The sequence below is a fragment of the Schistocerca serialis genome, chromosome 6 (assembly GCF_023864345.2).
Source record: "Schistocerca serialis cubense isolate TAMUIC-IGC-003099 chromosome 6, iqSchSeri2.2, whole genome shotgun sequence".
Taxonomy (NCBI): Eukaryota; Metazoa; Arthropoda; class Insecta; order Orthoptera; family Acrididae; genus Schistocerca; species Schistocerca serialis.
Window position 1 is genome coordinate 591,048,815 of NC_064643.1, and position 27,365 is coordinate 591,076,179.

Below are 27,365 nucleotides of genomic sequence, written 5' to 3' on the forward strand. Positions count from 1 at the left end.
CCTCTCTCCGCCCCCACTCCCTCTCTCCGCCCCCACTCCCTCTCTCCGCCCCCACTCCCTCTCTCCGCCCTCACTCCCTCTCTCCGCCCCCACTCCCTCTCTCCGCCCCCACTCCCTCTCTCCGCCCCCATTCCCTCTCTCCGCTCCCACTCCCTCTCTCCGCTCCCTCTCGACCTTTCCCCTCCTGTCACCCTCTACCCTCCCCCTCGCCCCTCTCCCCTCCTCCTCTCCCCTCCCCCTCTCTCCCTCTCACCTCCTCTCCCCTCCCCCTCTCTACCCTTCCCCTCTGCCCTCTGACCTCTTCCATCTCCATCCCCCTTCCCCTCCCCCTGCAGTTCCCACGACCTCCCATCTGGGAGCCACTCCCCCCTCCCCAGATGATGAAGTGCCCTACTGCTTCAGCACATGCCAATAATGGGGCTCACCACTCTTGGGGCAGTTTCCATTGGTAGCATCTGCTGAGTGCTGGCTCCAATGTGCCATCTGACGTGTCTCTGCATCAGCCATCTCCGTTGGCTTCCAGTTTTCTCCCTCCAAAACATAAGTTACACATTTTTGTCATTGACCCACAGTACATCCCGATCCAGAACTTCATTTAGGCGACCGACTCCTTGATGTTGTAAGACAGTCCCTTTTCTTGGGTCTTATTTTTGATAAAAAGCTGACATGGCTGCCCCATATTCACCACCTAAAGACTACATGCATGCTGAAGTTTAATGCTCTCCTCCTTCTGGTCCACACACATATTGGGGTGCAGACTGTACCACTCTTCTCAAGCTTTACCATGCTCTGGTCTTGTCCAGAGTAGATTATGGTAGTCAGATTTATGGTTCAACGGCTCTGCAACTACTTGACCCTGTTCATTATTGTGGAGTGTGTCTGGTCTGTTGGTGCCTTTTGCAGTAGTCCCATCAACAGTCTCCTCACAGAAGCGAGGATCCCCCCTCTACAAATACGATGGAGCCAACTCGTGGTTTCTTACGCAATTGCCATTTGCCAATTCCCTGACCATCCCATGTACCCTGTCCATGTGAGGGATTGCTGGTTGGCATGCGTCTCACTTCCCTCTGTCGGGATCTCCATCTCCATCCACTGGAATGCACCCGTATATTTTCTTCCATACCCCCCCCCCCCCCCCCCCCTTTGGATGCTGCCTAGACCACAGATTAGGACTGACCTATTCTAGGGTCCTAAAGCCTCTGTCTTCTCTATGGTTTTCTGGCATCTTGTATGTGCCATACTTGCAGAGTTCCAGGGGGGCCACCATCTTCTACACTGCTGTTTCTAAGACAATCAATAAGGTGGGATATGCTTTCACGTCTCCTACTGGCTTAGATCACCATTTATTGCTGGAATCGTATAGTGTGTTCACTGGAGAGCTTCTAGCCATTCACAGAGACCTCTATTTTGTTTCTCAGGTCTCCGTCCACAGTGTTGTAATTTCTCCCGACTCAATGAGCAGCCTGCAGGCTATCGACCAATGCTGTTCTCGTCACCCTTTGGCCTCTGCTATTCATGACCTTCTCTCTGCCCTTGGCAGTGCCACCCGCTCAGTTGTCTTTCTTTGGGTCCCAAGTCATGTGGGCATCCCACCAGGGAATGAACTGGCTGACTATTTGGCTAGAGAAGTAGATACTTATGCCCCCCTCCACCTTTTCCCTTTCATGATTCCAGCTGCAGATCTAAGTCAGATCTCTTTGCCCAAAAGTGGAATGACATCTGGTGCACTACTGCTCATAGTAATAAACTCCGCACAATCAAGGAGTCCAATGCAGTTTGGCAGTCTTCCTTGCACTGCTCTCGGAAGGAGTCCACTGTTTTATCCTGTCTACACATTGGTCATACCAGAATTCTGCGTAACAAATCACCCCCACGATGTGGTTGTGGAGCCAGACTGACGGCATCCTACGTATTGATGGAATGTCCCCTTCTTTTGCCCCTTCATACTGTGCATAGTCTTCCAGATTCCTTAATTTTAATATTAGAGATGATTCAAAGGTGGTTGAACTGGTCCTCAGTTTCCTCCGTGAAAGTGTTCCACCCCCCCCCCCCCCCCCAGATGTACAGTTTTGCTTTACTCCTGGAGCAGGAGCAGGGTGGTTGTGGTTGGGACCTCTCTTCATTTCTTCTTGATCTGGGACCCCATGACCACTTCTCCAGGGAAAAAGCACCCTTTTTTCCAATTTTTAGATTTGGTCTCATCTTTTATGCCTTTTACTGTGTGTGTTTTAACTTTATTATTTTATAATTTGCCTCTCCTGACTGGATCCGTCCACTTTTAGTGGACTGACTTTCTCCTGTGAGTAACTTTAGAACTGCCGGACTGATGACCTCGCTGTTTGACCCCATAAACCCTCTTAATCAGTCACTGTACTGGTCACTACACGAGGACCTTTGTGACGGTGATTACTTTCTGGTGATCTTGATGTTTCCTTTGTACTGCCAGACCGACCGATTACCACATTGGTCACTTCGCAGAGTCATCTGGTCTTTCTATGCTTCTGCTGTTACATTCATCACCTCTTTGTTGGATTGTATTGATGAGGTGTGCAAGATATCTCAGACATGATAATCCATATCGCTGGAACTTCTATTCCCCTGTCTACAGGTCCCTTCCACTGTCAGACATTGCAATAGCTACTCAGAATTGCCAATGAGCCATGCAACAATTCAAATGACATCCTTTGCAGACCAACTGTATCTCTTCTAAGCAACTTCATGCTAAAGCTTGCTGTCTAATCAAACACAATAAGAAGTAATGATGGGATCACTATGTCTCCTCCCTGAGGACATATGTCTCATCATCTCAGATGCGGGTCAAGCTCTTTGTGGTCATATGGACCACCAACAACCAACATCTCTTCCAGGTCTTGCCCTACTGGATGGTCTTTGTATCGATTCATTGGTTCTTGCAAAACAACTTGTGACCCTCTTTGTGAGAGAGTTGGTATCCTCTTCCTTACTGGCTACATTTACTGCAAAAGTGACAAGTTGAAGACATTCCCTTATGCTGGACTCTTTACCAAGCTGAATTCTGTAACAAAACCTTCACTGACTGGGATCTACTTCAGGATCTTGCCTCATCCCATGACACAAACCCAGGCCCTGATTCAATCCACAGTCAGATGAACCAATACCTGAATGTTCTCCAAAGGCAACATCACCTCAGGGTCTTCAACCGTATTTGTATCCAAGGTGCCTCCCTTCTCAATACCTCCCTGCGGGTCTGGGAGTTAGAATAGGCCCGAGGTATCCCTGCCTGTCGTAAGAGGTGACTAAAAGGAGTCTCACACATTTTGGCCTTTATGTGAGGGTCCCCTGTAAGGTTTGACCTACATTTTTCAAAACTTTCCTGAAGAGTGAGCCAATTGGGAAGGGCGCCTTACATAGTGCGTCGTGTCCATTGTGCATTGAGATCTTTAGCCCACTTTCTCGTCATCGCATTGCAGTCCAGCCCATTCTCCATCTCTTGGGCAAGGACACCTCCTGGGTGCGTTTTTCACCATGCCTATGCAGTGTCACTTTCTGTGGCAACGATGACCATGGACTTCTTTGCAACTCATATCCAACACGGTAGCCAGTCCGTTGCGGTGGGGCCGCCATGTATCCTGTTGGTTGTAGCCCCCTGACAACACAGGGATCGTCCTGCTGATGCCTGCACAGTTAACTCCCCACGTATGCCAAGGAGTAGATGACCGTCACCCTGGGGCATGGGGACTCCCGGCAATGGCCGTCCTGCTAGGTGGCCTTCGCTGCGGCTGAGTAGTGCCTGTGGGGAGGGCCCCTGGTCGGATTGCGTGGCATCAGGGCAAATGAAACACCATGAGGCATAGTACGTCATCTCTTGCTGGTGGTCCGCCGCCTGCAGTCTCTAAGCAGGCAAAGTCTAACTTCAATGCCAAGAAATATGACCCCAAGTCGTTCCCCTCCCTGGCTACACCATGGGAGGAATGCCAGGCTAAGGATGGCAGTGAAGCTTATTTGTTCCGTTTCCTCGTATGTACAAGAATGGGGAATCTTTCATGTCCACGAAGCCTCAGTTTTTTGTGTAGCATTTGGAGGACAAGTTTGGGGAGGTGGAGGGCTTGTCCAAAATGCACTCTGGATCAGTTTTGACAAAAATAGCATCCTCTACCCAGTCACGGGCATTACTCGCTTGTGGCATGTTGGGGGATGTTTCTGTTACCATCATGCAGGGATCTTCTTTTGCATTCTGACGACGTGCTGCACGCCAATTTAGAGCGAAGAGGTGTTCATTTTGTCCAGCGCATCCTTTGGGGTCCAAGGGATAACCAGTTTGCCACCAGTGCCTTCATCTTGGCCTTTGAGGGTGACACATTGCCCGAGGATGTCAAGGCGATGGTCTACCGCTGTGACGTCAAGCCATATATCACTCCCCCATTGTGGTGCTTCAAGTGCTGGAAGTTTGGCCATCTGTCTTTCCACTGTACTTCCAGCCCCACGTGTCGAGATTGTGGATGTCCATCGCATCCCAATACTCCATGTGCCCCACCTCCCATTTGTGTCAACTGCGGAGAGCATCATTCACCTTGCTCGCCAGACTGCAGGATTTTACAGAAAGAGAGGAAAATCATGGAATATAAGACCCTGGACCGACTGACCTACACTGAGGCTAAGAGGAAATTTGAACGCCTACATCCTGTGGCTATGAGCTCCTCATATGCCGCCGCTACGAGACAAGTTGTCACCTCATCAGTTCCTTGAATTCCTGTTGCCTCTCAGAAGCAGGGACTACAGCTGCCCCCTTGATGGTGGGGCACACTTCCCTCTCTGTTGCTTCCGCACCACTTACTTTGGGAGCAACACTCCCCCCCCCCCCCCCCCCCCAAACCATCGGGGATTCCAGTCCCCACTTCTGAGACAGAGAAGCATAAGGCTTCAACTCCTCTCGCTAGGATGGGGTACTTGGGTCACTCACTTCCCAGGTTTCTGCTAGTGGGAAAGATGACACCTGCCGTTGACTGAAGAGCCCAAAAGCAGCTGTTCGTAGGGCTTCACGCTCATCCTCAGTCCCTGAGACTGATTCAGTCAAATCCTCCCAGCCAGAGAAACCCAAGTAACAGCACAAGAAATCAAAAAAGAAGACCCCCAGGACCAAGGAACTTACAGTGGCACCTACACCACTGCTACCTACAAGCTCTGCGTCTGTGGATGGGGTGGAGCTTCTGGCATCCGCTGAGGACCTGGATCTCGCCAGACCCTCAGACAGAATGGATATAGACTGTTCAGGCAAAAAGTTGGTGGCAGCAGGTGACCCTGAGGCGTAAACTGCCTCATTGAATGTTCCATGGCTTCCCAGTCTCATGATGATGTCATCCTCCAGTGGAATTGCAGCGGTTTTTTCCACTGTCTAGCTGAGCTTTGGCAACTGTTAAGCCTTACACCTGCTTTCTGCATTGCCCTCCAGGAAATGTGGTTCCTTGCAATGCGCACCCCTGCCCTCTGCGGCTGTAAAGGATATTACAGGAACCGTAGCGACTATAATCGAGTGTCACGTGGAACTTGCGTTTATGTCCTAAACTCAGTCTGTAGTGAAACTGTGCCCCTTCAAACCCCTCTTGAAGCTGTGGCTGTCAGAATACAGATGACGTAGTAAATAACTATCAGCAATGTATATCTTCCTCCAGATGGTGCAGTACCCCTGAACGTTTTAGCTGCACTGATTGATCAACTCCCTAAACGTTTCCTACTTTTGGGAGATTTTAATGCCCATAACCCCTTGTGGGGTGGCACCGTGCTTACTGGCCGAGGCAGAGATGTCGAGAAAGTTTACTGTCATAACTCAACCTCTGCCACTTAAATATTGGGGCCGCCACACATTTCGGTGTGGCTCAGGATAGTTACTCGGCCATTAATTTATCAGTTTGCAATCCAGGAATTCTCCCTGTCATTGCCCTGGCGTCAGGCCCACGGGCGCCTGCCCAGATGGGCTTTAAACAAGGTAGACTAGGAAATTTTCACCTCTGATGTCACCGTTGAGTCTCCCCCACATGGTAACATCGATGTGATGGTTGAGCAGGTGACTACCACAATCGTTTCTGTGGCAGAAAACAGGAATCCTTGCTCTTTAGGGTGCCCCCAGTGAAAGACACTTAGTGGTTGCCGGAAGACACTGAGGCAATTAAGGAGCGTCGGTGAGCTCTTCAGCGACATAAGCGGCACCTTCCCTTGAGCATCTGATAGCCTTTAAGCGGCTCTGTGCCCTTGTACACCAGCCTATAAAACAATGGAAACTGGAGTGTTGGGAGAGGTACGTGTCGACTATTGGGTGCCATTCGTCACCTTCCCAAGTCTGGACGAAGATCAGACATCTTTTTAGGTACCAGACCCCAACAGGTATCCCTGGTGTTAACATCAATGGCATGCTATGTTCTGACGCAAATGCGATTGCGCATGGTGGATGGAAAGGAAAGTCCTCTCGTTCACTACATGCCACAGTGAACCCTATAAGGCCCCATTTATGAAGTGGGAGCTCCTCAGCACACTTGCACATTGCCCCGACACAGCTCGTGGGCCAGATCGGATCCACAGTCAGATGATTAAACACCTCTTGTCTGACTACAAGCGCCATCTCCTTGTCATCTTCAACCAGATTTGGTGTGGCAATGTCTTTACATTGCAATGGCAGGAGAGCAGCATCCTACCGGTGCTCAAATCCTTTAAAAACCCACTTGAAGGGGATAGCTATTGGTCCATCAGCCTCACCAACATTGTTTGTAAGCTGCTGGAATGTATGGTGTGTCGGCAGTTGGGTTGGGTTCTGGAGTCACGTGGCCTACTGGCTTCACGTCAGAGCGGCTTCCGCCAGGGGCGCTCTACCACTGATAATCTTGTGTCCCTCGAGTCTGCTACCCGAACAGCCTATTCCAGACGCCAACACCTCGTTGCCATCTTTTTTGATCTACGAAACGCGTATGACACCACCTGGCAACATCATATCCTTGTCTCCAAGGACCGCTCCCGATTTTTGTCCAGAATTTCCTGTCGATCCGTGCTTTCCATGTCCAATCCCACAGTTCCCCCCATATCCGGGAGAATGGGGTCCCGCAGGGCTCTGTAATGAATGTATCGCTATTTTTAGTGGCCAACAGCGGTCTAGCAGCGCAGCTGTAGGGCCATCTGTCTCACCCTCTCTGTATGCAGACAACGTCTGCATTTTGTACTATTCACCAGTACTGGTGTTGCTGAGCAGTGCCTACAGGGAGCCATCCACAAAGCGCATCATGGGCTCTCGCCCATGGCTTCCAGTTTTCGGCCGCAAAGTCGTGTTTCACGCACTTCTGTCAGCCTCACACCGTTCATCCAGAACCAGAACTTTACTTTCATGATGATCCACTCACTATAGTGGAGACATATCAATTCTTAGGACTGGTTTTTGACTCCCGATTGACTTGGCTACCTCATCTTCGTGAGCTTAAGCGGAAGTGCTGGCAGCACCTCAATGCCCTCCGCTGCCTGAGCAACACCAACTGGGGTCCAGATCGCTCCACTCTGCTGCAGCTCTACAAAGCCCTTGTTCAATCCCGCCTTGACTACGGTAGTCTGGTTTATGGTTTGGCGACGCCCTCAATGTTGTGTGTACTCGACCCAGTGCACCACTGTGTCATTCGCCTAGCGATGGGGATCTTTTAGAACAAGTCCGGTGACCAGGGTCCTGGTTGAGGCTAAAGTCCCTCCATTGTGGATCTGATGTGCTCAACTGCTCACCAGTTACATTGCACACATTCTTAGTTCTCCTGAGCATCTAAATTACTGTCTCCTTTTTCCACCTGTGGCAGTTCATCTCCCGCATCGGCGGCCCAGGTCAGAGCAAACGATTGCAGTTCGCGTGTGATCCCTTCTGTATGAACTGGAGTCCTTCCCTTTACCATCTCCCATGCAGGTCCATCCGCATACACCTACATGGTGTACACTTAGGCTGCAGATTCGTCTGGACCTTTCGCATGACCTTAAGGACTCAGTTACTCCTTCCGCTCTCTGCTGTCACTTCCTGTTGATTCTTGACATGTTCCTAGGCTCTGAAGTGGTTTACACTGATGGCTCGATGGCTGATGCCCGTGTTGGCTTTGCCTACATTCACTGAGGCTATTTTGTGCAGCATTCCTTGCCCAATGTCTGCAGTGTATTCATTAAGGAGACTACGAATGTGTGGAAGACTTTCATGCAGGCCTCTCTCAGGGAATCAGTTGTCCTCTGCCGTCTCCGCATTGGCCACTCTTGGGCGACCCATGGTTACCTCCTGCGCCGTGCAGACCCGCCTGAGTGTCGGTGCAGCACCCGGTTGACAATGGCCCATATTCTGGTGCACTGTCCCACTTTGACTGCCCTGCGACCAAATCTTGGGTAGCCGGACTCGTTACCGGTAATTTTATGCTTCATCGGTTGATTTAGTTTTACGTTTTATTCGTGAGGGTTGGTTTTATCATTTGATCTAAGTTTTAGCACGTCCTTCATCCCTCTGTGTTCTCCACCCTAGTGCTTCTAGGGTGGAGGTTTTAATGTGTTTGAGTGCCTGGCTTCTCCTTTTTTGTTCTCATGGTCAGCCAGCCATGGTAATCTGCTTTGTTTTTTTAATCTCTTCATCCCGTTTCTTGCGTTTCTGTGGTTTTCTTGTCCCCTTTTGCCCATTTACATGTCACCCTTCATTGTTCTTGTGATTTTTCCTTTCATTCCGTTTTGTGTTGTCAGTCTCGTTTGTATTATTCTCACACTTGTGGCATTATTTTATTCGGAACAACAATCAGATGACCTCGTAGTTTGGTCCCTTACCCCTCTTAATCCAACCAATCAACCTTCTCAATGGCAAGATAGGTTAGTTGTCCCAATCCTTAAGCCAGGCAAGAACCCAATGTCTCTCGACATTTACTGGGTGATTAGTCTGACCAACTCACTCTGTAAGCAGCTTGAAAGGTTGTTTGCCCACAGATTATGTTGGTCCTCAAATCTCGTGGCCTTTTGCCTCTCCATTAGTGTGGTTTTCAGCAGGGATGACCCACAACCAACCATCTGTTTAGGGTGGAAGCAACAATGAGTCAGACATTTTTCTAAATGCCAGCACATTATCACATTCCTTTTTGACCTGAGTAAGGCATATGACACCTCTTGGCATCATCACAATTTATACGCTGTCCATGACAGTGGTGTTAGAGGCCATATACCGATTTTTATTTGTGAGGCTTTGTCCCACTGTCGGCACTTCATTCAGCTCCCCACAGGTCCAAGAGAATGGCATCCCACGGGACTCTGGATGAATGACTTCTGTTGGGCCACTGGTCACCTCTGTGTTGTATGTTGATGATTTTTGCATTTGATGCTGCTCCCTTACGTAGCCGCTTCTGAATGATATCTCAAAGGTGCCAGCCTGTAGGCCTCTGCATGTGCTCTTTTCCATGGTTTCCATTTTGCCCATACAAAAATGTGGGCCCTGCATTTCTGCTGCTGTACCATGGTCCATCCTGACCCTGAACTCTATTTAGGTACCCAGCACTTGGATGTTGAAGCACAGTCCGTTTCTTGGGCGTTGTTTTCAGTAAAAAGCTACTGGTTGTCCATATTTGTTGCCTGAAGACTAGCTGCATGTGCAACCTTAAAGGGCTCTGCTTCCTTGCCCAAACATCTTGCAGCAAGGTTCATGTTACTCTTATCTGTATTTACTGGCTCATGATTTTGTCCCGAGTGAACTATGGTTGCCAGACATGTAGCTCAGCAGCTCCTTCAGCATTGTGCATCTGATGACTAGTGCCTTCTGGACTAGTCCCATAGGCATTCTCCTTGTTGAGGTGGGGCTGTTTCCTCTTCAGATTCAATGGTACCAGCTCTTGGCCGCCTACGCAATCACCATTTAACAACTTCCTGATCAACTTTTATATCCCATTCTCTTTGCCTATGAAGGGTGTCCTCGTCCTGCTACCCATCTTTGAATGGGATTAAAAGTTGGAATGTGCTTCACTTTCTTCTGCCAAGAGCTCCATCTCCTCTCCCTGGACTATGCTCCCCATGTTTTCCTGTGAATTCCTGCATGTCAGGCTATGGATTAGGACTGATCTCTTCCAAGGTCCTAAGGTCTCAGTTATCCTCATGAGTTTTTGGTGTCTGTTAGGTTAGGTTCTTCAGGAGTTACAGGATGCTACCAGTCTTTTACAATGATGCTCTAAAACTGTAGATCAGGTGGGGTTGCTTTTACTTCTCCTGCTGATATGGAGAATTTTTCCCTGTAGTATGTTTGTGGCAAAACTGACAGCACATTTTATTGAAAGAGCCTCCCTTGACTGCGTTTTAATGTGTACAGACTCAATGAGCAATCTCCAGGTTGTCAATTGATGCTATTCATGCCATCCTTTGGTCTTCGCTATTCATGATCTGCTAGCTGACTTTTGTCATGCTGCCTCTTCAGTTGACTTTCTCTGGGTCCCAAGTCATGTGGATATTCTGAGGAATGAACTGGTCAACTATTTGGCTACAGGAGCACTTACTCTCTCCCCACTTGCTTTACTGATCCCATGTGGGAATTTGCAGGTGCATTTGAGATCTCTGCTCACTTTGAAATCTAATGATGTCTGGTGGGCTGTTGCCCCATGTAGTAAACTCTGCACACTCAAGGAACCTACTGCAACGTGGTGCTCTTCCTTCTATTTCTCCCAGAATAAATCCACAGTCCTATGTTGTCTCCACATTGATCATATCATGTTAACCATTGTTTTGTTTTGTGTAATGAGTGACCCCCACATTGTTCTTGTGGAGCCTTACTGAAAGTAGCTTGTGTTTTCGTGGAATGCCCCCCCCCCCCCCCATTTTTCCCCCACTGTGCTAAGTATAGACTACCGTACTTATTGCCTCTAATATCGGGGGACGATTCATGGATGGATGATCTGGTTCTCAGTTTTCTCTGTGAAAGTAGTTTTTATTCTTAGGTATAAGGTTTTAATCTACCCCTGGAGCAGGGAAGGGGAGGGCTGGATGGGAATGGTGCATCTCCCGCTGCTGTACACTAGGTGTGCGGGTTCCCCGACCCTAACCCCTATACCAGGCTACTCTTTCAACCTCTTTTGCTCGTTTTAATTGATTTTAGATTTAGTTTGTCTCCTTCCTGGCACACCCTGTTTTCCATTCTAGGTGTCTCACTCTGTTGAGTGGTGGGTGCTCTTGACTGTAGTGGGTCAGGGGTGGGACAGCTGTGGGTGGGACATTTATTGTCACTTGCAGAACCCTGTGTTTGTCCATCTGCTGACTGCCCTATTTCTTTTATCTTGCTTTTGTTCTTGACAGTACAAAAGATATACATTAAGTTTTTAGCCTTCTTGCTTTTACTGTTATGAACCTCCTGACTAGCAGGAAACATTCTCTGTGGACGTCTCTCAGACTGAGAGACTGATGGTCTTGTTGCTTGGTCCCTTGCATCCTCCCCCTGTCCCAGTCAACCAACCAACCAAATGTGGTCTTATTCTGCATGTACATGAGTTGCCTGAAATGTGTAGAGAAATTCCTGCCAGTCTCCCCAGTGTAACACACTTGTACTCATTACACAATATCTCGTACTGTAACTTAAGTTTTAAAATTGTATTGTTATTGTGCTATATGACCACTCCATTTGTGTTATTGTAAGATAGTTACTTTTTTTTACCATCTCTGCTGATGACTACAATGGACTGAAACTATGATCCTGCAAAATTATTAATTGCAATTGAGACTGTGTAAAAGTAAAAATTGTGATGTTGAAGTGTAGTTTTTTGATAGTATTTTTATTGACAGACTAACTGGTACCTTTCAGTACAACCATCCCACTACTGATATGCTGTGAAAACTTCCAGTTATATTGGCAAATAATGCATGATATGCCAGTAGGAGAAACAGTGTTTGTTATAGGAAACACTGTGGAATCCATTTCTTCCAGCCCATTCTATAGCAGTCTTTTCGTTGACCCCAGTTTCTAAATAATTTCCACGTTCTACCAACATTTTGGACTACTTATCTACCTATTTCCAAAACAGGTATCCATCTAGTATCTGCCAAATGAACCATGACAACAGTTATTCAGTGGACATATAAGAATTAATTTTCTAAGCCCCTCCCATCATCCATACTTATTTTGTAGAGGTAGGAAATCCCTCAAAAAGATACAATTTTATGAAATTTATTAGCAGCCCAGATTCAAATATTTACAGCTTCTGGTTCACTAATAAATTTAATAAAATTGTAACAGATTTGTGGATTTCCTTGCTCTGTGAGACAAATTGTGCTATTGTGGACGCACTGCAACTTGCCGCTGTATGGAAGTGCATCAAGATATCACTGTTTTAAGTTTTCTGTCATTTTCCGAAATCACTTGAGATAAATGTTGGGACGATTTGTTTGGAAATAAAAGCACAATCAGTTCAATCCACAATATTTGTCCAACAGTGATAACAGTGATAATACTCTTTTTAGAATGGGTACATATTTAATAATGCCGAATAAACCCTTCTCCTATTTTTCCTCCTCCTGTTGTAGGGTCAAAGAATAGGCCCTTTAAAATGATTGTGTTAGTGTGAAGAAAATTCTTGTAATGTTTTTTGTTTTCGTATGCTCTTTTTACAAGAGTCTCTTAAATGCTTGTGGGGTATTAAGATGGAAAAGAATCTTTCTGGTGTTTTCCATAACAAGAATTCGTATTACCTTGTAGCAGTATTCCATTTAGATACACAATGCTGTATTCATAATATTTTGTCATGCAAATCTTTACACAAATACTATCAGTTTTTAATGTGCTTCAAAAGGATCATTTTTTCCAGTCATGAATCTTGATCTGAAGGCTGCTCCTCGTTCGAATGGTGTATTGAAACAAGTATTCCAGCTGAAGACAGCTCAGAAAGATGGGTAGGCCAATCTTATGACTTTCCTTTTTCCATGTATTATGTTTCATGACTCTGTATGTAAATATAAATGAAGATTTGGAAAATTATACTTCTTCTCTGGTCATGACTGCAATTTAATGTCAGCTCAGCTGAAATATTTTTTATTACATTCATTCTGTAATTATATTAATAATGCTAAATTTTTATTGTTAAAATTTATAATTACACTCTAAAATGATAATATAAGGTAACAGATAGTTTGCTACTCATTGTGAAGGTGACATATTGAGCTGCAAACATTCACAGCAAAAGGACTGTTGCACATTTAGCTTTCAGCCAAGGCCTTCTTCAGTAAAGGAAACACACACACACACACACACACACACACACACACACACACACACTTGACCACCATCTCTAGCAACTCAGACCGGAAAGCATGAGGTGTGCTTTCTTGTGTGAATGCATGTGTGTGTGTTTCCTTTTCTGAAGAAGGCTTTAGCTGAAAGCTAAATATATAACTGTCTTTTCATTGTGCCTATCTGCAACTCAACATGTCATCTTTATGGTGAGTAGAAGTCTATCTTTTTCCTTTTTTGTTGATATTCCAACCCAGAGTTCTATTGTTTGAAATGATAAATTTAAGACAAGAATCTTTTCTGGCATTTGGCAGTAAATAAATGTTCTTAACATTTTGCTTGCAGTGCCCGTCTCATAACCAGGTAAGCGTCTTGGCTTCTTATCAATGTGTTGTATGTGGTGACCACCACTGAATTCTTGGGTTAATGGTTGGTAAATGCCTCACTTAGCAGATATATAAGTGATCAGAGAATGCAGGCTTTCATTTCCGGTATTTGCATCCTTGCTGAATTTTTCTTTATGGACATTAGCCCGTGGTCTGTGGTTTATTTGTGTGCTAACATTGTGTCTTCTAATTCTGAAGACACCATCAGAGACTATTAAGACCCTGATAACAGTTTCCAACATAAACGAGCTCAGAAAGCCAAGCTGTTTAAACGTACCCATGCAACAGTCAGGTCATGACATAAGTAGACCATTGCCTCAGATAGCAGAGTTGTGCTGACATGTGTTATGGATCTTGTAATGGTAGAGAGTTGACACTGTTTCCTTTATTTACCACAAGGCTCTCAGTTTGTCTATTTCAATCCTTCTTGTTTTCTGTTAAAGTTGTTTTGTACTTTTGAATATCTGTGGCCACTCTGTGCATTGTAGCATAGTAATGACAGGATCTTGAAAAAACTGTAATATCAGAGAGTCATGCAGTTGTATGGTTCTGGTGCATGATCTGCTACTGCCGATTTATCTGTGTTTCCCAGATGACAGTTGCCCTTGTGTTTCTTAAGCCCAGTGTTGAAACTTCTTTTTATAGTTTGTATGTACACTGACTACATGTGCTACAGACTTTATGTACTTCTGCTTTGGCAAGCATCAGATGTAGATCCATTGCAGTATGCAAATATTCATAGCACTTTCTTATTACTTTAAGGTACACGGGGGATTCTAATGGTTTCGGAGACAAGAGAAGCGGTGCAAAGCTGGATTGCGAACTTCATGCTCCTCTTACTACAGTTGACTTACTTGAAACTTTTAGCCAATCCTCTTCTCTGGATATGCGGCTGCGTCGATGTCCACAACTTCTTCTCCGAAGAAATAATGCTGGTTAGAGGAACTAACGAATACTCTCTCTCTCTCTCTCTCTCACTAGAAATAACTCAGTAACCTCTTACTTTCATTTCAGTTCAGGTATATTTTCATCCCCACAAGTTTCACATAAGCATACAAATTCTTGTAAGTCAACTATGATGACAACCATTAGATAAAATTAAACATAATCACAATTACCTGGTTTTTACAACTAAATAATTTATAGTCGTCCCCAGCATCTTGCTTCGTTCAGAGCTAATATATGAAGTAAGTTAAAAGTCTATAGTCAAATGTTCGTGTTTTTTTTTTTTTACAAAACAATCACATTCACTAACACAGCAAAGAGTAACATTTAATTACTCCGTGTCCTCTCCTACGGCGTCTGTGGCACTTGTGGCAAACACTTGTCGGTGCCGCAGCTCCTGTCTTCCCATGATAAACGTCAATCCTGCACACACAGACATGTTGTGCAGTAAATAGGCTCTCTCTCACACTTATCTTTAAAATATTGCATGTTCGAGATGGCAGAAAGTTGAGTGGTTCCAGAATTTACGTGTAAATTCTCGAAACACTACAGGATGTTGGTGTAGAGGGAGGTGGCATCATTGGTAATAAGCAAGATGTGTGGTGAGAGTGGGACAGTCACAGATTTCAGACGATCTGGGAAATGATTGGTGTTGTTAATATAGGAGACTATGTCTCAGGTGTTGATCAACATCTCCCATGTACATGATCTGTCTGCTGCTGCCATATCCTCAGTCAGCACTCACCTGATTCCCTATGACATCCTTCCTGCTCACCTTAATCAACTTTATGCTCACCAACAACTACTTTACCGTTGAGGTGCAGACATACAAACAGGTCAGGAGCATAGCTATGGGAACCAGGATTGCTCCTTCCTATGCCAGCCTTTTCATGGGTCACTTGGAGGAGCCTTTCATGGGATTCATAAGCCTTTAGCCTCTGGTTTGGTAGTGATACATTGATGACATCTTTGCTGTGTGGACTCAAGGTGAGGCTGAACTGTTTAAGTTCTTGTAATCCTTAAATACATTCTCCCAATTAAATTTTACATGGTCATATTCTGAATCCCATGCCAGTTTCCTAGATGTTGATCTCATCCTCACAGAGGGTCAGCAACACACTTTTTTTTCACATTAAACCTACTAACAAACAACTGTAAGTCCATTTTGACAGTTCCCATCCTTTCCATGTCAGATGTTCCTTCCCGTACAGCCTTGACATTCAAGGCAAATATATTTGTTCAGATGCAGACTCTCTACACCACTATTTTCACCTCAGCCTTCACTGTTTGTAATTACCCTTCTGGCCTATCTCAAAAGCAGATTTCCCAGGCCATCACATCCAATCCTGATACTTCTGATACCTCCAAAAAAAAAAAAAAAAAAAAAAAAAAACAACAGCTTAGAAGTATATATCTTGTCACTCATTGTTACCTGACCTGACTGTTGCTGGATGCATGTAAACTGCTTGGCTTGCTGAGCTTGTTTCAGTTTGAAACTGCTATCAGAATCCTCATAGCTTCTCTGATGGCACCTTCAGCATTAGGTGACAACATTTTAGCATAGAAGTAATGGACCAGAGGCTAATGTCTATAAAGTAAAATCCACCAAGTATGCAAATACTGGTCGTGAAATCCTGCACTTTATGATCACTTGTGAATCTGATAAGTGAGCTATTTCGTCAGGCCTTTGACTTCCTAAAATAATGCTTTCAAATGAGGTCCATTCTGTCTGATATTTTGTGCAGCCCTCCTAGAATAGCTTTTCATTGCCCTCCTAACCTGCACAATACCCTCTCAGACCCTGTACTCCTTTTGCACCCATTTCCCTGCCCTAAAGCTCCTACCCATGTGACTGTCCCTACTGTAAGATTTGCACTTTGTACCCTCCTACCACCACCCACACTTGCCCTATAACTGGCAGAACACGTACTGTCAAAGGGAGAGCCATATGTGTACTGGTTGTTGTGTAAACACTGTTTGTGCTTTTACATTGGCGTGAATACCATCAAGTTATCAGTTAGAATGAGTGGGCATAGGCAGAGGGTGTATACTGGCAGCATACAGTATCCTGTTGTACAGCATGCTCTACAACATGACACTCGTGACCTCAGTGTCTGTTTCACCACATGTGCCATCTTGATTATTTCATGGAACTCTGCCTGTGGGAACTGGTGTTACATGTCCCTGGTTCTTGCCACCCACATGGCCACAATTTACGTTAATTTCTTACATCTTATCATTTCTTGTCAGTAACAATTTCTTTCTTCCATTTTTAGTTTTCTATATCTATTATTTTCTGACCTGTGTAATTCCCCCCTCCCCTGTCTACTATATACGATGCACTTAGCTTTCTGCTCTTCTTAACTCAAGTCAGTCTTTCTTTCTCATCCCGTCCAGTAAGTCTCCCCTGACCTAGGGTTCTGGGTGACTTTTCTGAACTCTCCCATTTCCTAAACTTCACCAATCATTTTCCTTCACCTGTCTTCCTTCCCCTTCAACCCTTTCGACAGAAGGAGGAGCCACTGGCTCCGAAAGTCTGAAAATGTCAATACCTTTACATGCGTTTTCTCCTGCCTCCACTTTTATCTATCCAATTACATATATTTTCAAAAATGATTATTTTTGTTGATGTATTTAATGTATATTATTTGACAACAGACAGAGCTGAAAGAGGGCTAATAATTTGATTACTGTTAAAGAACCAGAGCTGCCTGTGTTATCCAGTGTAAATTATTGGGATCATTGTTCAGTAATTTTGCTTTTAAGTCTTTGTGTTGTTTTTTTTTCATTTATTTTTGTATAAGAACCGGTTTCATTGTTATTAGCTGTTAGTACGTTCTATTGTGGTGTATTATGTTCAGAAGGATTGTAAACAATATTCATGTATTATTAATGTCTGTTCCAATATAGACCTATACTGCAGATACATCACACAATCCCTGGATCTCATGGAGAAAGTCAGCAGATTCGTTTTGTACATATTGCATTTGAAGATGCTGGAGAAAAGTTGGCTGCATCAGATCACAGGGCAAATATCTTCATTGTTGATTTTGCAAGTAACAAGTAAGTTTTGAAAAATCATCCCTTAACATTCAGAGAACTTCTCAGTGGAAATTGCCTCTTATGTAGCTGATCTGAAGTTTGGCTGAAATACGAGGGCAGTTCAATAAGTAATGCAACACATTTTTTTTTTCTGAAACAGGGGTTGTTTTATTCAGCATTGAAATACACCAGGTTATTCCCCAATCTTTTAGCTACACAACACTATTTTTCAACGTAATCTCCATTCAATGCTACGGCCTTACGCCACCTTGAAATGAGGGCCTGTATGCCTGCACGGTACCATTCCACTGGTCGATGTCGGAGCCAACGTCGTACTGCATCAATAACTTCTTCATCATCCGCGTAGTGCCTCCCACGGATTGCGTCCTTCATTGGGCCAAAAATATGGAAATCCGACGGTGCGAGATCGGGGCTGTAGGGTGCATGAGGAAGAACAGTCCACTGAAGTTTTGTGAGCTCCTCTCGGGTGCGAAGACTTGTGTGAGGTCTTGCGTTGTCATGAAGAAGGAGAAGTTCGTTCAGATTTTTGTGCCTACGAACACGCTGAAGTCGTTTCTTCAATTTCTGAAGAGTAGCACAATACACTTCAGAGTTGATCGTTTAACCATGGGGAAGGACATCGAACAGAATAACCCCTTCAGCGTCCCAGAAGACTGTAACCATGACTTTACCGGCTGAGGGTATGGCTTTAAACTTTTTCTTGGTAGGGGAGTGGGTGTGGTGCCACTCCATTGATTGCCGTTTTGTTTCAGGTTCGAAGTGATGAACCCATGTTTCATCACCTGTAACAATCTTTGACAAGAAATTGTCACCCTCAGCCACATGACGAGCAAGCAATTCCGCACAGATGGTTCTCCTTTGCTCTTTAAGGTGTTCGGTTAGACAACGAGGGACCCAGCGGGAACAAACCTTTGAATATCCCAACTGGTGAACAATTGTGACAGCACTACCAACAGAGATGTCAAGTTGAGCACTGAGTTGTTTGATGGTGATCCGTCGATCATCTCGAACGAGTGTGTTTGCACGCTCCGCCATTGCAGGAGTCACAGCTGTGCACGGCCGGCCTGCACGCGGGAGATCAGACAGTCTTGCTTGACCTTGCGGCGATGATGACACACGCTTTGCCCAACGACTCACCGTGCTTTTGTCCACTGCCAGATCACCGTAGACATGAATATCTGAGATGCCCTGGTTGTTTGAAAATATTCCACAAGAAATTTCCGGTTTTTTCAACCAAAATTGGCCAAGAAAAAAAAGTGTTGCATTACTTATTGAACTGCCCTCGTAAAAGGGCTACCAACATGTAGACTAAGTCCTTGTCTGTGGTTTAGAATGCAGTTACGTGCTTTGATGCAAATGTCTACAACAAGCTCCTGTCTGGCATAAAATAAGAAACTGGGAATCCTCACCAAATGAAAAGAAAATCCAAAACATATCTCATCAGTCACTTCTACAAATTATCTAATTATAAAATTAATAATATATGAAAAGGTAGATTGCTACTTACCATAAATAAGACATGTCAAATTGCAGAGAGGCATGATTAAGACACTCGCATATAGCTCCTCCCAACAGTTTCCAACCCCTCTATCCTGTCGTCTTCTTATTCTCGTCTCCCACCCTGTTTATTTGCAGCCCTCTGCTAACGCATCTACTCACATTTCCCCGCTCCTCTCCTTTTTTGTTCCCTTTTTCCCCACCTCCCTGCCCCACAACCTCCTGATACTGCACCTGTTGGCAGTCTAGTCCCAGCATACTCCACCAGACAGTGTTCGCCTCTCTCGCCACCCGAACGCTACCATCCCTTCCCCTTCCCCAGACTCTCCTGATTGCTGCTTGCATCCCACGTGATGTTGCATTCCAGCCCAAGATGCTGGAGTTGGTGGTCGTGTGTCCATGAGGTGTGCGTGCTTGTGCTTTTGTGTGTGTGTGTGTGTGTGTGTGTGTGTGTGTTTAGTGATGAAGGCTGTTTCTGAAAGCTATATGTGAGTGTTTTTTTTAATCATGCCTGTAACTTGACATGTCTTCTTTACAGTAAGTAGCAATGTGTCTTTACCTACATTGTTGAATTCCTATCTGGAGTTTCCATTGTTTGATTATAAAATTACAAAAAGAATGACTGGTCATTGCTTGCCTTCAGGAGATAAAGTTTTAAAATTTCTTCTGGTGCAGTCCCTAACAATCAGTCCTTCCTTCTCATCCCATCCGGTACGTCTCCATGACCCGGGGTTCTGGGTGGCTTCTCTGAAGTCTACCCCTTTTCCCAAATCTTCACCCCTCTTCCATCTCCTTCAGCCTTTCTGTTGGAAGGAGCCACTGGCTCTGGAAGCTTGCATAAGTGTAACCTTCTTTTATGTGCGTGTGTTTTCTTGCCGCCACTTGGTGAGTAGATTTGTTTACATCCAGAAAAAGATATATTGCTACTCAAGATATGGAGGAGATGCTGAGCTGCAGACAGGCACAACAAAAAGACTTTTGGTCGAAAGCTCACATTTTTAGCAGTCTTTTGTTGTGCCTGCCTCCTACTCAACATCTCCTTTATAAGGTTAGTAGCAATCTACCCTTTTCAAAATATTGCAGTTTTATTCTGGTATTTTTAAGACTTTGATTCTGGTTCACACTAAAGTTATGGTACTGTTGGCCACCTTGTTGCTGTAAAACTATTAATTATACTCTATGTATCAACAGTAAGTTATTTGCATTTGAAACTTGGTAGCAATATAATAACTTCTGGTTGTAGTCAACAAAATTTTTGATACTCATAGTAAGTATTAAAGGTAGGTTTTAGTTGGGATTTGTATTGCCTTTTATCGTTACTGGAATAGTTACAGTTTCTTTCTAGGAAGTGTAATATCATTATTGATGCAACTACACTTGGTTGTATGTTTCTGCTTCTTTAGCATCTGGCCAAAAGACATCCAAGCAGTAATTGCAATCAGTATCAAAACAATTGTAAGTAAAATGTTTTTTGCTGAGCAAGGAAATGAATTCACGTGGGCTCATGAAACTACTGATGTTACCATTATATATAAGTCTTTTACTTATGTACTTTTTTTGGAGGTTATCATCTGAGTGGAACTGAAGCTAAACTATGTAGTGATGGGAGATGAAAAACTTCATGGCAGCTGTGCTATAGGAAGAATTGAACATGTTCATTATTATGATATCCAGGTATATCTTTGTGTCATCAGTTTCCTTGTTTGGCACCTTCATCAGTGGAGTCATGTCAAATTCATCTAATGTAAGCTATAATTTTTCTGTTGACAACATTTGTCAACTCATTGAGGTTTCTGTTTTTGGAAATTACTGCATTTACGCAGCCTCAGTTTTCAGTGTATTTTTTGCTTACACAGATCAACAGATCTGTAAATGAAATGAGAAAGCTGTCACCACTTGCTCCAGGCCGATAATTGTATTAAGGTAGGTACATCTGTTATTGCTATGTTGGATGGTGGGACAAGAGCCAATATATATGAAAAAGCCTCAGTTGTAATTTCATCTTCAATTTTATAGGCTATTGGTTTGTATGATATAATATGCCCTCATTGGGCCCTGAGCAAAAAATGTACAGCAGTCTGAACAACAAGAATTATGTATGAGGTTCGTTCAAATGAAACTTGGTCAGTGTGTCTACCTTTGCCTCACATGTAAGGTGGCACTACATAACTGCGGGTATGGTGGCTCCATCTATTGGTAGAGAGACTGATGCGTACACATTGTTTGATGTTACATAGCGCCAGTGTGGTTTCATGCAAAAGAGAAGATGGTCACACAAGTTATCATCCACTATCGAACATGCAGGTGAGTAAGCGGGAACAACAAGGAGTGATTCAATTTTTGGCAGTGAAGGGAGTTGGAGACTGTGAAATGGTGGACGAGGTCCATCGGTTACTGGGTATTAGCGTGGGCGCCGCCAACACTGTTGTAACCAAAACCAACTGCAGGAACGCCTTGGGCTGCGGATCGGAGCCACCAGGCGGGGAAGCCGCCGGCGGTGGAGCACGCACCACCGGGTAAAACACAAGGACGAGTCGGACGACAGACCAACGACAACTGACAACACCGACCACGACCAACTATGACCGACACAACATGATAAACAACGGAGGCTTGTGAGAACCACAACACCAAACACCAAACAACAACAGTAAATCTACTCGGAACCAGAGCCAGGCAAATGTCAACAACGAGAAACGGCCAGAACGCAGTACCGCCGAGATAGAAATGAAATCCAGAGCGAGTACCAGACTGACTGGACTAGGGCAGAGCGGGTCCCTATATATGAAACCAGAGGGAGCGGCTATTGGCTGCTGTCTGCACGTGGCATAGCGGTGGCGCCCTCGCTGCGCGAGAGCCGCTGCGCGAGCGGAGGCGGAGCCCTCTATGGGCTGACCACGTCCATTTGTTCTGGCGCGTGTTCGACTTCTGTGGCGGAAGGTACTAGAAACACCATAATGCATCAACACCTGAAATTTCGAAAAATCTGTGCACAGTGGGTTCCCCACCAACTGATTGCTGAACAGCGCAATACTTGAGTGGCACTGTCTTTGAGTCATCTGCAAAGTTATCGTGAGGAGGAATATGGCTTTCTGTCGTGTATTGTCACAGGTGATGAAACATGATGTCACCATTTTGAACCAGAAAGCAAGCATAAGAGCAAGCAGTGGAAACATGCGACTTCCATCACCTACAAAGAAATCAAAGACCGTGCACACTAGTTCTGGTAAGGCCATTATGTCCTTTTTTGACCACTGGGCCCACTGTTGCAGAGTTCCTGGAATGGGGAACCACCATCAATGCCCAACGTTATCACGCCACTTTACGAAACCTTAGACGAGCCATCAAGTCGAAACGCTGAGGCATGTTGTCCAATGGCATTATCCTCATGATGATAATGCCTGCCCAAACATGGTCAATGCAGTGAAGACAACATTGCAGCAGTTTTGGTGGGAAATGCTGGAACATCCACCGTAAAGTCCTAACCTTTCACCGTGTGACTTTCAACTGTTTTGACCGCTATTCACAGACATCGATTTAAAGCTGTGTGCTGGACCGAGACTCGAACTCGGGACCTTTGCCTTTCGCGGGCAAGTGCTCTACCAACTGAGCTACCCAAGCACGGAAGTAAAGCTGTGAGGACGGGGCGTGAGTCGTGCTTGGATAGCTCAGTTGGTAGAGCACTTGCCCGCGAAAGGCAAAGGTCCCGAGTTCGAATCTCGGTCCGGCACACAGTTTTAATCTGCCAGGAAGTTTCATATCAGTGCACACTCTGCTGCAGAGTGAAAATCTCATTCTATTTTTGAGTATGTCTACTGTGTATAACTTCATTTTTGAGTTAATAAAATCATTACCATTACTTTACACTAGTGATAGGGTTTCATTTGAACGCTCCTTATAGAATAAGGATAATAAATGCAGATACACGAAATAATATTTGTAACTAATCAGTAAATATGAGTAGGTTTGCAGTATGAAGTCACCAAATATGAAGGTAACACAAAAATCTATGTTTATTATGTAGATATGAAAAATGAGGAGCACCCAGAAGTGATTAAACTGTTTATAAAGTGTATGTTCCGATTATGCCACCAAAAGGTTAAAATGACAATAAAATGAGTAAACAAAAAGATGGAAGACTAGGCTCACTACAAGTAAATCTTAAACATAGGTCGGTGTAATTTCAATTCAATAAATATTGCAATTTCAATCATTGCAATAATGCAATTCATACTGGTTATACGTTATCAAAAAGCAAAGTAGACTTGGCATTGGAGAGTGGAAAGAGTGAAATGAACTATATGCCTGAACAATATCTGTTATTCGTAGCGACAATCCTTGTAGTGATATGCTGCCAAGTGAGTAGAATGCAATAGGAATAAAGTATATTCCACACAGAAGTAAACACAGGGCTTTAATCAGAACAAAGATTACTGTAGTGTATTTTATACTATGTACACATCAAGTAGGGAAATATAAGTAAAGTGGAATTGTCCTACATTTGAAGAAAGTCTATAAACCTCAGGAGCTGTGTAATAGGAGGGATGTTAATTCGCATATGCATTACAAAACAAGAGTTAAGAACCAGCTAACTAGGACATTAACCCCTATAATGAAACACAAAAACTGTCCCAGTCAGAGCACACAACTCTACATGAAGATAAACCTCATATGTGTACTAAGTAGCAAATTATTTGAATACCAGTAACCATAGTCACCTCTATCGTGGTTGGTAAGGACACCCTCCATTGCAATTGCAATTGAAGATGCCTTAAATAGGTACCTAAATATAATATGGAAGCTAACAGTCATCTGTTCAGGAGTATTATTCAAACCTCGTGAAATGACACCAGGTTATAATGAATAAAACTGATATAAATCACATAAGACAATAAAATAGTGACCACTATATGGGTCAGAATAGCAGTAGTGTTCAAGGTATAGAAAAGACCAGTCCAGTCCCGAAAAATAGTAGTGTTACATAACGGTAAGTATGCACTTAAAGTTGCTCTCTTCTAAATATTAACAGGGCCTTATCTATCTCTGCATTGAGAAGAAGCCAAAGTGTGAAAATGGGTACATAAACATAGTACTAGAGTAAAACGGAGAACATATGTGTTCAGAACCATATGTGTACATCAACATATGTGTATATGTTCATCATATAATGGAACATAATAGGCAAAATTGTGTGTATGACAACAAGTCAGCAAGTGACAGTATTGTCAGTTACAGTAAAATAAAACTTACTTGTACGTCCATGTATTGACTTTTTTACAAGTATCTAGTTGTACTCTAAGCAACAGAAATAACAAAAGACTTTAATCAGATTGACATCCGCGGTAGTGAGTTGTGCATTGTACTCACTTGAAGTAAATAAATAATTGCAAGAAAAGTGCCAGTCCATCTACATTATGAGGGAGACTGTGTACTTCAATTTATACTACAGATGTGATGTTAACACACACATGCATATCCCAACAAAGTAAAAAACTTGCTAACTGGGGTAATAAAGTCTACAGTGAAAAACCCAATCTGATCTGTTAACAGCGCATCATACTGATTTTGATGCACACTTGTATGTCTGTCAGTAGGTGTATATACAAACACTTAAGCATTCTTGTAGGTAAACAAAATAAATAGATGACTTATTATCATGTCAACATCTATAATAGTGTTCCGTACATTTAAATGCCGTGAAGTAAACAACCAGTCACAAATAAATTGCTAGTTGTCCTACATTTCAAGGAAGGCTGTACAACTTCAGATTTGTACTACAAATGAAATGTTAGTATGCATATGCATTACAAAATTATATAATGATCAGACTAATCAAGATACCAATCTCTACGATGGGATACCAAATCTGGCCCTGTGAGGGCGAACTAGCTGTGGACTATACTGGTGGCTTCATGTTTCCAACGTACACATGTCTTATTAATTAATGACACATATGATTTCGTGTAACTGATGATAGTATCCTTATTTACATAATTCTGGTTGTTAATAATACTGTAAATTTGTTGCTTCAGGCCTGATGATGGCATATTACATTGCCAAAACTGTAGCCTATAACATAAATGGGAGATGACCTTACAGCTGTCAGTTTTTGATATTTATCAGATAAATGTGTTAGGTTCCAGGTTCTCTGTACACACGAGTAATTCATTTTTCCCATTGTAGGTGTATTGCTAAGAATTCTTCAGTTCCTTTAACTTTATAGCTGCTAGGTGCTAAAGATTTGTAGTTTTATTTTTACAATGAATATTGTTACTCTACGATTCGGTTTGTCTTTTCTCATGAAAGCAGTACAGTGGGTCATCAAGTGGGGGCTAAAAATACTAAACATATCATCATGGTTTCAATGTTAAACTACGACTGGTTCGCTACATTTATCTATCCATATCATTTGATAAAGTAGTATGTGACATGAAATCCCTTCTAGCCTCAAGGAATCTGATGAGAAAGATCATGACTTATAAAAAAGATGAAATTGTAAGCATAAATAGTTTGTCTAGACCAGAATAAGTATCACAGAAGCCAGAGGTCAGTTAATTACCCATATAGTATTACATTGTGTATAACCTTGAATCTCCAGATACATTGGTAGTTCAGTTATCTAGACATGTACTTGTGGAAAAAGGATGACACTATGTAAATAAAACATAATAATTCATACACTCTAATGGAAGTAGAGACCCTGATGACGTTAGTTTGCCACTTAGTCTCAAATTTTCTGTTTTGTGTAATCTCCAATCATCTGTTCACCAAGATCACATTACTGTTATTCATACAACACCAAGACCATTCTACATGGTCTAACAATAATTAATAATTCATAATGAATATTACGATTATGGGATAATGGAGAGGAAATGGGTGGCAAATTGAAGCTTTAATTAATCCATCAGTTGTAGTCATGTGAGTCACTATGTAGAGCTATGATTGTGAAAGGTGTGGGTTCAAATTAGAGTTGTCTTCAGGTTCACAGATGTAACTTGCCACTAACCTGTTGGTTGCTTTGTTATATTAGAAATGATACAAAATTATCTTCACTGGCTTTGGTCAACATTTCAGTACATATGAAAATTTAAATCAGAAAAATTGCAGCTTACCTCCAAATAGAAGAAGTTGTGATCATAATAAACTGGAATGGAATTCTGAAAAATGGTTAAGGATGCAGATGATGTACATTATAACATCAAAAGGAATCAATTAGTGAGAAAATTATTTTATTGGGTAGAGAAAAAAATCTACTCCTGAAGCGGTGGCAGAACACACACATAAAAGACTGGTGATTTGAAAGCTTTTTGAGCCAGTGGCTGCTTCTTCAGGCAGAAGGGTTGAAGGGAAGGGGAAGAAAGAAGGGTGAAGGAAAAGAACTGGAGAGGTCTAGGAAAAAGCGTAGATTTTGGAAAAGACAACCAGAACTGCGGGTCAGGGGAGACTTATCGCACGGGATGAGAAAGAAAGACTGATTGTTGGGTACTGCATTGGGTGAGATTTGAAAACCCGAGAGCTTAAAAGGGTAAGACAAGGCAATATGCAAGAGAGAGATTAGCGCTTAAAGAACACGCATGAGTTAATAAGAGTGAAAAACTAACTGCATTGTACGTAACAGAGGTGGGAGTGGGTGGTGAAAAATAGGCAGAAAAGACAGTGAAAGGTATAGAAAACTAAAATGAAGTGAGTAAAATAGTAGCTACTGTGAAGAAATGCTGAGACAGAAGAAATTAACGTAAATCAAGGCCAGAGGCCCTATGCTGTACCTTCCCGCTATTTTGCCGATCGGTTTGGTACATGAGTACACCAAACGGTCTTGTTGTTGAAACAGAGCCCCAGCATTATTCAGTACGCATTTCGAAAGTGATGCCGAATGGTCCTAACAAACCGACATGCTGTTGTCAGTTCTCCTCCCACTAACCAATGAAAAGCAATTTGCATCAGATCCGTGCATGCGCACTGCAGCACCACAGCGGCATGAACTCAAAGAGGCTAGCAGGCAACAGAGGCATGCCATTCTTCACAGTACTGAAAAGTGTGGTTAGAGCACGTAATACTGTTCAGATTTTGCTAACGGCGACCTTCCATGAATGCATGATAACGACAGAATATTGACTGTGTTGTGTCATCTTGTTCTCATTCACATCACCATCTTGTTTTGGATTTTGTTTTGGAATATGAGTTAGGAATGGAGTTTAATACCACATTGTACAAATACATCTGTAGAAACACTTGAAAAATTCATTTTTTCTGTTTTCCGC

The 27,365-nt window shown here is 43.5% G+C and overlaps 1 protein-coding gene and 1 non-coding gene across 3 annotated transcripts in view; both read left to right on the top strand.

Moving 5' to 3' along the window:
- LOC126483671 (TBC1 domain family member 31) overlaps positions 1 to 27,365 on the top strand; it is a 269,516-nt gene that overhangs the window by 12,647 nt on the left and 229,504 nt on the right. For both annotated transcript variants that reach the window (XM_050106735.1, XM_050106734.1), the window contains exons 2-3: positions 12,789 to 12,873; positions 17,452 to 17,604. In XM_050106735.1, the coding sequence (XP_049962692.1) occupies positions 12,791 to 12,873; positions 17,452 to 17,604 (236 nt within the window). In that variant the 5' untranslated portion in view covers positions 12,789 to 12,790. The remainder of the gene's footprint in view (positions 1 to 12,788; positions 12,874 to 17,451; positions 17,605 to 27,365) is intronic.
- On the top strand, positions 22,758 to 22,832 carry Trnas-cga (transfer RNA serine (anticodon CGA)). The gene has a single exon. It is a non-coding gene; the product is annotated as a tRNA-Ser (tRNA).